Source organism: Plectropomus leopardus, chromosome 6 (assembly GCF_008729295.1).
Source record: "Plectropomus leopardus isolate mb chromosome 6, YSFRI_Pleo_2.0, whole genome shotgun sequence".
NCBI classification, from domain to species: Eukaryota; Metazoa; Chordata; class Actinopteri; order Perciformes; family Serranidae; genus Plectropomus; species Plectropomus leopardus.
The window spans coordinates 4,215,884-4,232,772 of record NC_056468.1 but is presented as its reverse complement, the minus strand read 5'-3'; the positions used below and the strand labels follow the sequence as shown (position 1 = coordinate 4,232,772).

The following is a 16,889-nucleotide window of genomic DNA, read 5'->3' as shown; positions in this document are numbered from 1 at the left end:
GATGAAAATGGATGGATGGGTTTTTCTTCTTCATTTTATATCCTCTTGGTATGAAAATCATTCAAAAGTTGCTTTGAGTAGGTCATCTATCACACTTACCATCAAGTCTGGTATTTTCAAACTTTGTGTAGTTGTAGTGATGCACTGCAAATTAGTCTACATTTACAAGTGCAATTATGTAGCTTTGACAGCAAAGAAAGCAGACATGATGTTTATTATGATGAATTACCACATCTTAAGCTAGTTGATTTACATACAATACCAAAATAAATAGAGAACAAATGGCAGCTAAGAGAGAAGTGAAACTGCATCAAGGTGTAAACAACTATGTTTTTATTTTGTTTTTTTTATTTCGTTTGAAAAGTAGATGACATTAATATTCAGAAATACTGGTATTCTTGGAGTTTTGTCTGATAAAGTGAAGTATGAATCAGTATAAGACTATTTAAATAATTTTCACTGGAAACCAGCTGCTTTGTACAAGATTATATAAATGAATTTGCATTGTATAGGTGGACTGACCTGTCACTCCAAAGCTTTAGTTTTTAGCCACGCTAGGCCATAGTTTTTAAAAGACCCTTTTACATCTTGTATTAAATTACATTTTGGGTGACCAGATTGCAATGGGTACTGATTGATCACATTAAAGTAAAGTGTAGTGTAAATGCAAATGGCGACAGAGCAAAATCACTACCTGATTGGGGGGCAATGACTGTGTGGCCATCTTGTTGAAGTTAAAATAAGTAAACAAACTCTCATCCATGCCCCCAGAGATCTGAGAGATCTGGCCTCTGATTGGTCAGTCCAATCAGAGGGTGCCCTACTGTCTGCACTACACATCACAGTCTGAGGCACATTCAGAACGTCCCCACTGACATCTCCAATTATATCAATGAATTCACTGAGCCTGACTTGGATGTCATTCCTAAAACAGAAACAGACAAACAGCAAACAACTGTACCCAAAATTACAGTTAAAGCATTCTAAAACCTCAAACCATGGATTACCACAACCAGCCAGGATGCCAAATGCACACACTGCAGTTAACAACTTGGGAATGCAGTCTTGAAGCACGGACAGTTACAATGCGGCAGCCCACAATGTAAGCAAGACAAAGAAAAAAAAAGACTGAATGGTCTATAAACTGTAATCTGTCTGTTATAAATTACCTGGAACCCTGTCACCTGTTACTGTACCTCCAGTATCTACCTACCTGACCCTTGAAGGCCTGCTAACTTTCACTCTGCAGCTTGGCTTGCTAACAATCAGTCCGGCACCATGAGGTCTAAGCTGAGTGTAACTTTATTAGAGCAACTTAAAACAGAAATCAAATACCTTGTATGTGTACATGCGCTTAGCTACCTTGCCAGTGTTTCTGAACATGACTATGACATATATTTTTTGCAGAGTCCAAAACTGTAAAGTAAATTCTGCTTTCCAAGGACCTGCAACACTGGACTTGTTCCAAATGTGACGAAATAAAAGACAAAAAAAATCAAATCAGATTGAGTTCCATGCATTGGCCATGGGAAGAGTCTAGTTGATGGACTTAAGGAATGTTCTGTCTAATCATAGTAGTGGAGACGATATTGGCTTGGGTGAAACCTAAAATCACTTATTCATAAAGATAACTTTGATTATAATAATTCTTTGCCACCGTCTCAAAGATTTATTGATTCCATTTTACCTTTCTTTTATCAGATTAGTTAATTGGGAACCAATTCTCATTTGCAATTACGACCTGCTCAAGAGGCAGCGACAGGAAGAGTAGAAGATGAAGAATTGTCATTTGTCTGACATGTTGGACATGGTTTGTAATGCAAGACAGCTTGGGTGGAGGTACCTTTAGTGCACCAGCATCTGCAGCAGATCCTGGGTCCACTCCTGTAATGTAGATCCCCAGTCCATACTCAGCACCACCTCTGATCATTAGGCCCAGAGAGCGACCGTCGTCCATGTTCAGGTTTACCTATAGGGAAGACACAACATTCACATCTCTCAGTGTTGGCAAACCAAACCATTAAGGTCCATTAAGAGGGATTAAATGGCAGAAATAGAAAAAAGTTTATACTGTATCTACATAGGGAGCAGGTCCTCTACAGAGATCGCCAAGTTGAACCGCTATGTTTCTACAGTAGCCCAGAATTGATCAATCAAAAAGAGATAGGGCCATTAGTATTTTGGCGTTGGCGTAGTTCACAGCCCCTCTGCAACATGAGCAACCTCCTGAACACAAGCGTATTAAGTTATTAGAGAAAAGGGTGAACGCAGATTAGCAGGTGTTTAGCAGCCCGGCTCTGGCAAGCAGTACAGCTTTAGAGAAACACTGATTTGTAATAACTTCTGTTTAGTGTTATAAGTGGTTTAAATCACCAGTTGTTTTGGGAAAGGTCGGCCTCAAGGGTTTAAAAAACTGTCATAAAACAACCCCTTATGTGTGGTAGAAGTAGCTCATCCAGATTTGGGTATTTCATTATAACTGCTGCTTATCTGTGTGTACCACAAACATTTTTTTCAAGGTAAATATTGTTATCACCTGGATTTAACTATAGGAGACCATATATTTTTTCCTACAAGGCATCCTAAAACTGAATGCTGCTTGCTTGTGTTTCTCTGTACAGTGTGTGTAACTGCGGTAACTTATTGGTGTACAGGAAAAGAAAATTACTAATATTTGAGTTATAATGATAACATGGCCTGCTTGAATGGCATTGTGTAGCCCACAGTAAAAAAAACTATGTTCATAGTTAAATAAATAAATAAAGCCTTAATCATTTCACCGTAGTGCTAAAATTTTTAAATACTTGAAGTGTAGTGGATAAAAAAACAATGGAGTGAATTTAACAGCGTTTAAATATTAATATATTTAAAATAATGGTGTATTGCTGATTTTGATGAGCAACCAATTGTTATGTAGTATCGTTCTCGTTGTCCAATGAGATTGTTTATCCCGCCCGCCATGTATCAGGTTAGATTAGGCCTACGCGTGAGGTGAGGACAGAGAACCAGTCTTGGATGAAGCTGAGCGAAAAAGAGGACTAGCTTCAATGCTAAATAAGGGTCATGTTAAACCCCAGTCGATTTTTCTGGAGCTGTTGGTGACTTGAAGGCATGACATTTAATAGTTAAAAAATGACTGCTAATAAGCAGTATGTTCTGTTATGTTGGTGAAGTAAGAATACTGTCATTATTTTGTTTTCAAGTACATATTTTATGCACTCTGAGTTAACAGCTGCAGCTAAGCTGCTGGTTAAGATGTACTTTGCTTGTGAATTTTATCGTTAGCATGGTTATTTTTATTGACTGCCTTTAAGTAAGTTATGAATACACTGAAGGTGTGTTGAATTCACAAAATATATGCTGCTTGTGCTTTGCATTATGCACCGTAACTGCAATTTAATATAATAATTTATTATGTTATTTGAATATGACTGAAATTGTTATTTCTGAAACTGAGGTGAACTACAGATGTCGTACAAAAGAAGTTGTGAATTGGATCTCTGAGTTAATACCATTAGCTGTATTCTGTAGCTCATAGACATAAAGGTAACAATCTTATCTCATTTATAGGTCAGGTCTTTTGTTGAGACCCTTGAAGACCAGCCTAGACTTTGGAGGACATCTTAGAGCCATTTTAGGAGATTCCAGAGATTTGGAGAAGATTTCAGAGAACAATTTTCCAGTACTGGATGGTGAGCCCAGAGCCTGCTGCCACTGTGAGGAGGCTGTAACTGAAAGACTACGTCAAGCGAGGTAGGATTGAATTGTATACACATATACAGCTCAGAGGAAAGAGAACACACACCTTCCTTTAGCGATGTCCTGATCGGTATGTTTGGTATTGGGCCTGCTCAATGTCTTTTTGTAATTAATTGGGATCGGTTACTTTGTGCACACCAGATTCTATGTTTATGTCCGCCATCACACAGGACAGCACAATTTGCAGTAGATATTAAGTTTTTATTTTAATGCTGCTACTCCAAAGAGTAAACTGTTTTTTTTTTTTTTAAATTCATGTTCAACTTAAGCTGCTGCACCACTTTTAGCATTCATTTTTCGTGAACTAGATTTACTGGTGGATTTGAGAGTAACTTGTAAAGACACCTTTCTGTCTATTAACTTTGTTAGTTGAAAAAACAAATGCTGCACTAAATGGAATTGAGAGCAATTTCTTAAGACATTTTAGTTTGTTTACTTTATTATTTTATTTAAAAAAACAAACAAATGCTGCAATAAGTGAAATTGTGATAAGAGCGATACGTAAATATTTTGTTGTTTGTTATTTTGTTTGTTTACTTGGTTATTTTGTAAAAAAATAATAATAATAAAAATGCCCATAGGAACTGTTTGGATGCAGACATTTGTTCTTGTATTGCATAAACTGTCAATCATATACACTGGATCGATTTTAATAACTTTATAGCACTTGAAGCATCAATTGTTCAGCTTGTAAATACAAGTATGGGATCAGAACTCAGTATGGGCAGGTAATAACAAATTACTTGGATCAGGGGCAAAAAAATGTGGTTGGGACATCCCTAAAAAACGTGATCGGGACATCCCTACCTTCCTTTGTAACAGTCCAACGCTAGAACTGAATCGATAAATGTGATTCTCAGAGACGCATGGTTTTATTCTTTTAGTTCATTTTTTCATTTGTTCAAATTCATTTGAACTTAACTTGGGAATTCCACCTGTTTATCACTTTTTCTAAGCATTCAGTATATGCAAACAATTGCTGTACATGGATCAGTACTACTTGATAGTACACTGACGACTGTGTCAGTGTGGTTGATGCTGCAGGCTTTGAGCAGCCATACAGCCTCTTAACTCATCTGTTTGTTCACCCCCATAATTAAATACTTCATGGCCACAAATGTGAACGACACCTGGTTACGTCACATGAAGGCGAGGCACCTAACTTAAAATCTGGATATACATTATTACATAGAGCTGTATTACTATATCCTCCTTAGGAAGTCAGTGTGTTTGTGATTTGTACTCAGTTTTTCTAAACACAGGCACTGGCCAGAGAGAGTCTGTCATAGTGGACTCAACCAGCAGTTGTGCAGTGGTTGCTGATGTAGGATACTTTACTGCTGATTGTGAAGGGTTTGGGATGACAATCAGCCTTAAATCTGAGGCCATGTTACCCTGCTGTAAATGGTGAGTTACTCACTCTAAGAAGTGAAGAGGTTCAAGTGTCTTGGGGTCTTGTTCACAAGTGAGGGAAAGCTGCAATGTAAGATAATAAGGTGGATTGATGTGGCATCTGTTGTCATACAGGCATTGTTTTGGATTGTTGTGGTGAAGGTGAGGCTCTTAATTTACCTATTGTCATGAACTTTTGGTGATTGGGGAGAAGAACATCTGGGCTACATGGCTTAGCCTGCCACCATTATAACCTGCTCCCTTGATAAATAGGCACAGGATTGAGGAGAAATTGATAGAAATTAACAATACTGTATGACTCAAGTTTTACAGAACATACATAGCAAGCAAGTCAGAACAAAACAGTTTTCACCCAGTGATCTTTTTATTCTGCAACTATGGTACTATGCTATGACACATTGGGTGTATTTACATGGACTCTAGTATTCCACTAATAATCCGAATTCTAGCCAGATCAGAATGGATATGCCTCATGTAACCGCCTCAAATGTAAAAGACTGACCTGATCTGAAAGAATTTTCAGTCAGCTTGAGAGGGGTGATGCAAACTTTTGGAATCCATTCAACAGGGAAATTTTAGCATCTGATAACCATGAAAATGCTGAACCTTTCTCTGGTTGTAATATTTGTTCAACCCATCTTTGAGCTGTGTGGGGGTAACATTAGGTTATGTAAATGTTACAGGCTGAATTGTGGAGTTGCTGGACATAACAATTTTCATTCACTACCTGTATTAGTAGCCTGCATATGAGACATTCAGGGAACATTACTAAACTGTAGCATCTACCGATAGCCTGCATGCGACATGTTAAGGAGCCATCTGTAATTTGTTGCTACCAAAGACTATAAAATAATGGACGTAGCTACTGTGACACAATGTCACAGTTTGTCACACAATGTTTGATGGACTCCCATTTTCAAGCCTTGAGTTCGGCATTTTGACCATTCACCTTGGATATTTGGAGCCAGAAGTGACCAAATTTGGAAGAGAGTTTGTAGATGTGGAGAAGCGATGGGTGGATGTGACTGATCGCCCAAGGACACTACTTGCCAGCACTGTCACTTGAAATGCATAACTTTAAGCTTTAATAAAATCTAAACAAGTGAGTTATGTATGAATGTTCATCCCCTGTCCAGTTGTCATGAATGTTGAAATTAGCTATAGAGACCAAAACCATTTTTTGTACCAAGTTGTAAACATGTTTATTTCTGCTGTAATGTTGGGCATTTTAATATTGGGTCTATAGATATTGGCTCGCTCTTGGAGCTAGCATCAAGTGGACATTAGAGGAACTGCAGTGTTTGGCACTTTCGCAATGTTTTAATTTCATAGCTTTGGAGGTTGTCGCTCCAGAAAGTAACATGGGTTACAATTATGCTTCTTACTACTAAATTGTTTTTACAGGCAGAACCACTTCTTCTCCCTCTATACTTTATGAATTGAATATTCTCAGTAAAGTCAACAGTGCAGAGCAGACACTTCACAGTAGGCATGAACCACTCTGCACTAGTCAAAAAAGTTATATTGTGTTAAAATACTTTGGGTCATGAAAACACACAACTAATGAGATTACTTTTTTCAGTATGAACAATTCAGATGGACTCTGTAATCAGATTGATTTTAATCCTGTTGAAATATTGTCCATGTAACTGCAGCTATTGATTGTGCTCATAATTAGTTGAGGAAATTGAGTTAGATGTTTGGAGATTCTGCACCTTATAATAAACGAGTGCATTAGCTTCCTCTTGGGAGAAGCTTTTATAGCAGAGCCACTCTGGAGTGTTCACTGTCACCACCAAACAGTCAGAGTGCTGCAGCACAGAAAGCACAGTACTTTAATGGGAAGGAGAAGAGGTGATTAGATTGGTCATGATTGAAGCCAGGGCCATCACATCTTGTGTTCCCATACTGTTTTCAAATTGCATCAGGGGAGCACAGGTTACTTCTCGGAATGACCAAAACCATATGATCCATACCTCACACAGTGCACCTTTATGTGCCAGTGATGATACCATGAACTGAATGCTTTTGGAAAATTCTCTCTGTAGTTTGTCAAGTAAAACAAGTAGACACTATGGTGTGTCAATAAAAGCAAGAGGATAGTTGACAAAGAAACATTAATTTATGGATTTGCATATTACTTTATTGTTTGGACAATACTTCTCATATAAAGGCCCATTTAAAAATAATGGACAATACCATAAACTAAACTAGGATTACTGAGACACAGGTTACATGGCTCTGAGCACCAGTTGCTTACAGTTTACATCCATGTTTGTGAAAACATGGACGTTTCACACACATCTTCATCCCGTCTAAACAGAAGATCTCTACAATCAGAACAGTTTCAAAGTGGACACCCGAAATTCTAATCAATTCATTCATGGACGTTCATGGAATTTGAAGAAATTCCCTCAAGATGTTCTTGACATATCACATTCACGAGAATAAAACGGAAGCAAGGTCACATTGACCTTGACCTGTGACCACCAAAATATAATTTGTTCATCCTTAAGTCTATGTGTACGTTTGTGAAAAAGACAAAGTTGAAGAAATTTCCCCAAGAAGTTATTAGAAGTTATTGAGACACTGTGTTCATATTTGGGTTAACTGGCATTGACACACACAGTTCAGCCTCAAGCCTTCCTTCGTCCCGTAACGTGCCCTCATTTATGTCCAAGAGACATCTGTGGTGCATATCACTGTTGTGCAACACACAACATGCCACAAAGAATGCTGGGACTTTGAGGGTTGTATTATGATGTTCCACCTGACTGATCCAAACATCTGAACTGCATGCAGGCACATTTTGCTATCCGAGTAATCCGCCCTTTAAATAGCAGGAAACAAACTGCGCCTTTGACTTCAGACCAGCTTTTATTTGGTCAATGGCGCATTCGCTTTTTGTTTCCTCAAAATAGCTATCCGCCAACAGTGCGCTTTGATCACACCTCACTTTAAGACCAACATGCCCAGGGGCGCACAGTCTGACATGAGCAATGACACGAGCAATGACACATGCATGCAAGATAGAGTCCTATGTGTTCTTTTAAGATGTTGCTTGAAATGAAAGACATCATCAGACATCAGACTGTGACACCTCTTACCGCTTATAAAACCATGTTTATTTCTCATAACCATTAACATAATCTTTCCTTGACCTGAAATAAGGAACTTCAGTCACTCAAAATTAAACACACATTAACTGCAGTGGTAGAAAATCAGGAAATGCTCATACAAGTCATTTCTAATAGATGGAAGGCTGACTAACAATGTCAGTATGTTAGCAATACACAGTATATACCCACAACATCCACCCAGCAACAGCCTGTTCACTCTGGTGCTGTCTGGCAAGCATTAAGGAAGTATCCGCTGTTGTAACACCAGACTACAGAGCAGCTTCTTTCCTCGGGCTGTGAGAATCCTCAACACATCCTCCATTAATGCTTTTCTTTCTTTTTTTTCTTGTGTTGCAAGAGACTACAACTTGCATTTTGTTGTGCAGCCATGTGTTGCTGTGAATGACAAATTAATGAATCTTGAACCCAATAGTGGCTCGTAAACTCCAACAGAGCAGATGCGTTTGACGAGTTCTTAATGAGAACATGTTGGTAACTCACACGATAACTCATGTTGGCTTCTCTACGTCCACAGGGAAAAAAAGCAACAGATGAGTAGTCACAGACACAACTGTAATTTAATCAATTGTTCTTAATTTGATTGCTGTGGCTACATGGCAGCAGCACAACAAGCTGGAAACAAGACATCTGTCATATGTCCACCGGAGAAAGTTAGCAAACATTTGACTGTTCACACATCCAGCAACCACAGAGCAACATCAGCATTTATTTCTTTTGAGTTGTATTCCTGTTCTCCTTTACTTCGACTACTTGCTATTGTATTTGTAACTCATTTAATAATTTTGTGTTTGAGTATTTTACAGTACTTTAGAGGAGATTTCCATATATCAAGATATATATTGTGGATCCCTATGTAGCCTAAAAGTATCATGATATTATTTTAACACCATATCGCTCAGCCCTACAGGCGACTTATCAATCAATTGACTAATCTTGGCAGTTGTACTGGTTTTACATTACTTAGGAGAAAACAGAGGTAAGAGGTTTGATTATGTATTTCAGAGGACACAAATTCTTACTTTAAGAGATTTTTATTGGTAAATTTCCACTTAATAGGCTCTGTAGCAAAACAAAATGAATAAGGCTCAATTTTGTCCACATGAACTTATTGTCACCTAAAAGCCATTTTAAAAACTGAGTAAAATTTAATCCTTCAGTAATTTGATCCACTAATAAAATAAAAATATTGGACAATGCAGCTTTGCTTTTTGTATCCCCAGTGTGTCATTTATCACATTTAATTCAAACCACTCTGTCTCAAAAATGAGGCTTAAATTCAATCACAACTTCTCAAGTCACTCTTGAAGATTTTTTGAGCTATCACAAACTAATACTAATGGGAATTAAACAATTGGGAAATTCTAGATTCACACACAACAAAGCCTCTTAACTAATGGTAGGACTTGCAGGATGACTTGACTCTATAATTGTTACACAAGAGAGCAGTTCAATAGACATGATTCATAAAACAGACAGCTTGTCACAGCTGGTGTGTGGGGCAACAGGGATTGGACCCAAATGCAGACTGAGGAGGCACAGAATGAATCAGTGGTTTATTGGAGAAATAAGAGTGCGGATGTGGGATTCAAGGATCCAAGTAAGGCAGTAGATCCGGCAGGCAGGTAACATGTTGCAGTCATGTAACAGGAAGCCAGTGACAAACATGGAATGGAGCTGGTATTTAGAATTAACTAATCGGAGGAAATGAGAAGTAGGTGGCTGATTAGGTGATGCAGTCATATCACCCAGTTTGAATATTATCACTCTATTAAGTAGGCATTAGTAGAGGTTATAAGATCTAAATTTGAAGGCTTGCTTCACCTTTTAGCATGTTTATAATGCATAACGGCCATTGGCACAACTTTACGTTTCTTTACAAAAAAACAATGTTGTGATTAGCATGGTCACGTTTTGGCACAAAAAGGAACTTGCTTATGGTTGGAAAAAGATCATCTTTTGTTTTACACCCAACCCAACAGTCAGAATGCATGCATGTGTTACATTTGTTCGTTTTATTTAGCAGATACGTTGAAACGTTATGTTTTGACAACACTGTGGGTAATGTGTGGTTAGGGTTAGGCACAAAAATAACTTGGTTATGGTAAGGAAGAGATCATGTTTTGGCTTAAAAATACCTGATTTTGGTGCCACAATCCTGTTGAGAATTGCAGTGATGGCTCATTAAAAGACACCTGCATTGGGGGCAGCATTACGAAATGTTAAACTATAACCTTACACTGGCTGAAAATAGTTGAGTGTGTGCGTCACAGATGAGGGAGATTGAGGGAGGTGAGGGAGAGATTGGATTCCGACCCCCGACAGTTTCAGCATTTCAGGAGGGAGGGAGAGATAGCATGCACCACAGAGCTTCAGTGTTACATGAGAGCGTGAGTGCCAGTATGTCAGCAGTTGTGATACTTTCTAATTTGAAAATTTAAAGAAAGTCCAACAGTTATCAGTGCAATAATATGTGTCCAGTGTTCTAAATTAGACTATTAACTCAATGAGTGCCACTCACGTATATATACGTCATTCAAAAGCCAATGCTTGAGTGCCATTGACATATATACGTCAAAGTGTGTTTTCGGCGGCTGGCACAAGGGGCCGCTCTCACGCTCCCTGGGTGTAATTTTGGGGCTGCTGGGATTCGCAGTTGTAGTACAAAAGACGGTAGATCATAACATGAAGTGGAGTAGCCGGGATGAGAGAGCAGAGCAATCTGTACGGAGGTGATGCGAAACTACAGCAACAAAGCTACATCAATTTAATATCAGCATAAAATGCCCCCCAAAAAACGGAGAGGGTTGCCCGAACACTGCAGGTAGGAATAATGGAATAGGACTCCGGTTCTATTTTGTGGGTTTTCTCTCTCTGAACTGGGGCCATGATTTGTTGCATTGCGCTGTACTTTGCATAGTTACACATTTACACACATTTGTAATACGCTTTTCAGATGTCTTTTATGTCATTGAAGGCAAAATTATAACATTCAAATCACTGTTTTGCTTGACAGACTCCCTTTCACAAAAATGCCTTTTTCTCAGCTTTCTAGAAAAAAAAATGTTCTTTTTGGTGAAACTAGCCTCTATTCAACTTCAGATAAATCAAGAATGGAACAAGGTGCAAACAATCTTTTTTCCCCATGATGAAAAAGAGAGTTTCGTCTTTCATTTGAGCTATTCAGTGTTTTCAGAGTCTTTGTACAAAATATTCTGTGGGTCTTGAGAGATGACTCAAAATGGCCAGAAAAGCTGGCACAAGCCACTTTCCATTATATAATAGGGCTGGCTCAATGAGTTGCCTAAATTGAAAACTGAATACCTATCCAATTAAGGAATACTCAAATAGCCAGATATTTGGGTCCAGCACTAATGCTAACAAATCTACCTATATTAATTTTTCAAAGCAAGCAAACATAGATATGATATATGCAAGGGAGTATGAGTCCATAAGTCCATCAGTTATGTAAAAGCCTGCTATGAGAAAAGTTACAAAACAGTACAACTAATAGCCCATTTCAAATTCTGCATTGAAACTTTGGAGGCTATAATCTAAGTTAATTAAATAAATAACTGGGTTTACTGGGGCAAGCAAAAAACAACTCAATTTGGACACAGCGTAACTTGGTGAGAAAGTTCAAGGCAGCTCCAGAACAAAAGCCCAGCTCAAAGTCATATTCATTATAGCCTCCACCAAGTATGCTTGGCTGAAAAGAAGTCATGTCAGGGGCGATTTGTCAACACAGATGTAGGATCCATATTTTGTTTCCCTGATCATGTCGGAAAGTGTGACAGCGCACACACACTAAAACCAACTGCTATGGTAACTGGAAGCTTTACAGTAAGGTAAAATTATCATACAAATATGGCAATAACATCTGGCAATACTGGTTTAAGGGCCAGTTGGGGGCCTTGATGTCTCACTAATAAATTAACCGGTACTGTTTTGTGTTGGTCTTGAACAGTTGTCTGCAGCTTGGCAGAAGTCTCACATAGATGTCAGGTCTCCCACCATCCCATCCACCTCCTGATGACAAAATCAGCTTACTTTAAATATATTTCACTGCATAACAATGAACATGGCAATTTAATAGTTGATAACAGCATTCTAACCATGCTAGTTGGCATAGGAGGGGACCTTCTAACCTATATTTATTACACTTATAGCCATTACTAACGTCTGTTTAACACAGAGATAGCATTTGTATTGGGTGGTAAAGTGATGGGAAAAGAAGGGAAAGTCTGTGGACATCTGGTGGATGCAAGGACAAAGGCCATGGAGGGGCCTGGGGAATGGAGAACGTGGCTGAAGAAGATGGACAGAGGAGCAAACTGTGACACAGCTGGTATATATCTGGCACGTTACCTCAAACAGATTTATATGCTCTATAAATTGCCAACAAATCATGGCTTCCTTCTGTATACAGCAGGGCATTTTGCCTCTGTAGGAATAACCGCGTCTCAGGCCTCTGCCCAGAAAGCACTCCTCAGCCATTAATTAGCTCTCCTGCAGGTCATCCAAGCTCATCTGAATATATGCAAATATAAGCACTTTTCTAATGTATCCTCTTGCTCCCCTGCTGTACCAACATTTAAAAAATCAGGTGTAAATCAGCTGCTGAGCTTCTGGATGGATCACCCATCAGCTGAGCTCCATTCGAATCTGCAAAGCTGGGCAGAACTACGGTCAGAGGAACGAGCATTGGCTGCATGGAGCTGCTTATGCTGCAGTTTTAGCCATGGAGCTACTGTAGGATGTTTGGACAAATCCTACAGTGGTAGTTGGAACATTGATTTCTAGTTCCTCTTCCTCTGTCTCCAGAAAACTATTTAGCAATGAGGCATATCCACCCTTGCCAGAGTAACACTGGTTTGCCTCAATGGACCATTGATCTTGTCAGAAGAATGGACTTAAGGATAGTGTCTAATTGTTGATTTAATTACCATGAGGACCATGTTAATTACATCAATTACATCAGGCTACACGAGCCGCAAACCACTATTTGATATGGAAAGATATATTTGAGTAATGGTGTTCTCATCAGTGAAATGACACTCCCTCTGTGTGAATTGTAATTTGAGCTTCTCTGTTTTTTGTCATGGTAGCCAGGCCACCCGCGCATTTGCATGGTAATGCATGAGAATCCTTCCTTTCATTCCCACTGACTAACTAATCACTTTTATTCTACACTTTGCTTACACAGGGATTAGCGCAGAAGATTTGTGCAAAATTTTAACAATATTTTGTTGATAAATGTCGATAAAAAGCAATAGCAAGATGACTGCGTTTCATTGAGTGATGTTCTGCGACTTCTTCTCTTGCGAAAACATTCCAAGAAGCATGGTGATGGATGTTCAAAACATAAGCAGGTTTATTTCTATTGTATTCGCTGTACTAGCCGCCATCATTTCCAATTGAAGGCCACGAAGGCGTGTTGTGCGAACGATAATCGAATTTCGCAAATTCAATTTGCACAATTTGAGGGTTAATGGAAACCTGCCTGTCAACACTGTTGCAGTTGTTTGCACTGTTAGTGCCTCCATATGTGCTTGTGGCATCAGAGGTGAGAGTTCTGTGCAGGCAATCCCAGCCCAGACTCTGCATGTAGTATATTGCTCCTTTAAAGGGGACCTCTAATGCTTTAACATATTTCTTATATAGTGTCACAATGAAGGATGTTCATATTAAATGTGACCGAAGTTTTAAATGATGCTTTAGACTTTTCTGCATACTTCGTTTCCAGCAGTTTTTTACAGTATGACATCATAGTGTGCCAGATTTCTTTACATGGTTGTGTGCTCCAGGCACGCTTCTGCAAGTGTTTACATTAGGGCTACAACAACAGATTGATTAAATCGATAATAATCTATTATTAAATGTGTTGGTAACAAATAAATTATCAAAAACTAAATGTGTTGTGCGATTATTATGTCACTCGATGTAGCGGGACTGTTTACGTCACATGCAGACAGGAACGGAGGTGGAGAAGCCAGTTTTGAAGAGGCATGACGGAGGACGAGAAAACGTTTCGTCCGAAAACTTCAAAAGTTTGGGAGCACTTCACATTACGCAAAACAAAGCGTGGCATGGCATGGCACGGAAGCATGACGGTTATGATGCAGCATCTAAAATGAAAGTGAAGCAAGCTTAATGGCGGTGTAAATCTTGACAAAAAACGGCATATGTTTAGTTTTAAAGTGAGGAAACATACTGTATGTTGTAAAAGCTGTCAACATTTAGCTTTTGAATTGTTTCATATTGGATTTTGCAGCTGTTTATTATTTATAATTTAATATTATTTTGACAGCTCAGGGATGTTCAAGCAACCACCTGTGTATGCACTGCACTTATTGCAATGTCGCCAATGATAATCTGTTTTTTAACAAAGTGATGAAAAAAATGCTTTAAGTAATGGAATTTAGTTGAGCGTAATTCTCTTTGAATTTCATGATATGTGTTGGAATACGTATTTTCTGTAGCTGTCGATTTGACTAACTTGGCTCAAATATTTGTTGATGTGTGACAATGTTTTGATTACCCTCACATATGCATCTCCATGTTCTCCCAGTGTTCCGTCTCTCCCTCCATGTATACCAGCTAGCTGAAATTGTGTTTGAATAAAGTTTGAATCTGATATGTTTGAAAAAGGCCGGGCAAGTGGGTCAAGAAAAAAAATGTTATTATGGATTCTTGAAAAGTCTTGGAAAAGTTCTACAGTTTTGGCAGCACAGACAGTATAAGGGAAACAAAGTGTTTTTGACCATTAAAGCATGTGAACATGTTCTAGTAGGAACCTTAAATACAAGTATGAACCTGAAAATGAGCACAGTAGGTCCTAAGGCCTAACTCCACTGCTGAGTTTTTACGTTTTTAATCTAATTTATTACCTTCACCGTCACACCATAGAAACCAAGTTCTCAAAAAACACTTTTAAAAGTTGGAGTCATCACAAATAGGCTCTTGATTAATGTTGGTCCTTGATTAAAGTTTAGAAACTAAGCCTCACTTACTAAGTTGCTAATTAAACAATTAATTTTACACCAGATGAAACAGAATGTTAATTCCAAAATTCTGTATAGCCATTTAAGACTTCATTGTTTCATGTTTTAAAAACATAAAATGCAATGCTATAATAAGCTGCAACCCTTTTCAAAAGCAAGAAGTGTGTCAGTATGTGCTCAGGAGGTCGTCCAGGCAGACAACTCAGTGGCTGCACTAAAACGGGACTGTACTCACTGCACCATATATCAAAGGCACCCTTTTAATCATAGCGCTGCGTTCAAGCCATCAGCACTCTGCTCATATAGGATTTTAAAGCCCACCTCCACCCCAGCTTCTACCTTTGGGCTCTGAATCCACTTTGCCCTCTCTGGAATTATTATTACCAATCCCTGCTCTCTGCAGGGCTGAGCTCCGTGTTTCCTTATGGAGAGCGGGGAGCTCAGAGTGAGTTTCAGAGACTGATGGAATGGGTCCATAACATCTAGAACATGAATAGGAGATTAACTACACAGTCTGGGTTGTGAGCTTTAATATTTTTACCAAGCATTTTATTTCTAACAAAGAGATCGGCTTGTGACGGTGAATCAGAAAGCATGGTAGCGGGTATCTTTTTCAGATGAGTCAGTGTGAGTAAACCTTCTCTCAGGGAGCGGCCAGAGTCACAAGCCTGTGGTGGGATGAGTCTGTCCTCCAAAATGTCACGGCACCAAAGGTCATGATAACTATCCCACGGGGACAATATTCCAGTCCTGCTGTTGGACAGGAGCGGGAGGTCACTTAATAGAAAATTGTTTTGAATATGACAGTTGCAATCTAAAAAAAACCCTGCAACAGTATCTTTACTTTCAGAGTTTTTTTTTAAGCACTTCCTTTCAAAGGCTGCACTGCAGTTATCTGTCTCTTTTCCATGTTTTTATTTATTCTGAACTGTATAGTGCATCACATCCACTGCAGCTGCTTCATGTACTGGGTTTTAATCCTTATGTGCCATCACCAGACACACATACACACATTGATCTTACCGTCCTCTCCTCCATGCCCTGTCCTTGCCTCTGGTTTGCCTCGTGGCTGTCGGGTGGCGGGGAAACGCTCCGTCCCTGAGGGTCCACCCAACTGTACACATGGTTGGTAATGTAGCCTCCGGGAATCCGACCCATGGAACACACGGAAATGGCCAGCTTCTTGCATCCCTTCAACACCTGCAACACGAGGGGAGAGAGAGGTTATCAAAGTGCTACATATGACAGAAATCATGACCCCACACAGCAGTGCTTTCACTATTAAGGCGAAATAATCTACACGAAAACCGATAAATGTTGTCTTTTATGGCAGAGAATTATAGCCTTGTACATAAGGACATCACTTTTATTTCTGCAAGCCATGAATATATAACATGCATGTTTTATATGAATTACATGATTGTTTCTAAGTGACATAATATGAGCTGACCTTATCATCAGGACATGGAAGGGATGCTTTGTAGCCCCCAAACTTTTTGTTTGCTTTTTGTAGCAACGATGGCTCTTTTTGAACAAATTTTGTAGGTAGTAAACATAGTATTAATTAGGTATGTGT

The 16,889-nt window shown here is 38.9% G+C and overlaps 1 protein-coding gene across 1 annotated transcript in view; it reads right to left on the bottom strand.

Moving 5' to 3' along the window:
* The window catches only part of LOC121943920 (whirlin-like), a 116,098-nt gene that overhangs the window by 46,579 nt on the left and 52,630 nt on the right, over positions 1-16,889 (bottom strand). The window contains exons 2-3 of the mRNA XM_042487529.1: positions 16,337-16,513; positions 1,844-1,969 (exon numbers count right to left, since the gene is read on the bottom strand). Coding sequence (XP_042343463.1) covers positions 1,844-1,969; positions 16,337-16,513 — 303 coding nt within the window. The remainder of the gene's footprint in view (positions 1-1,843; positions 1,970-16,336; positions 16,514-16,889) is intronic.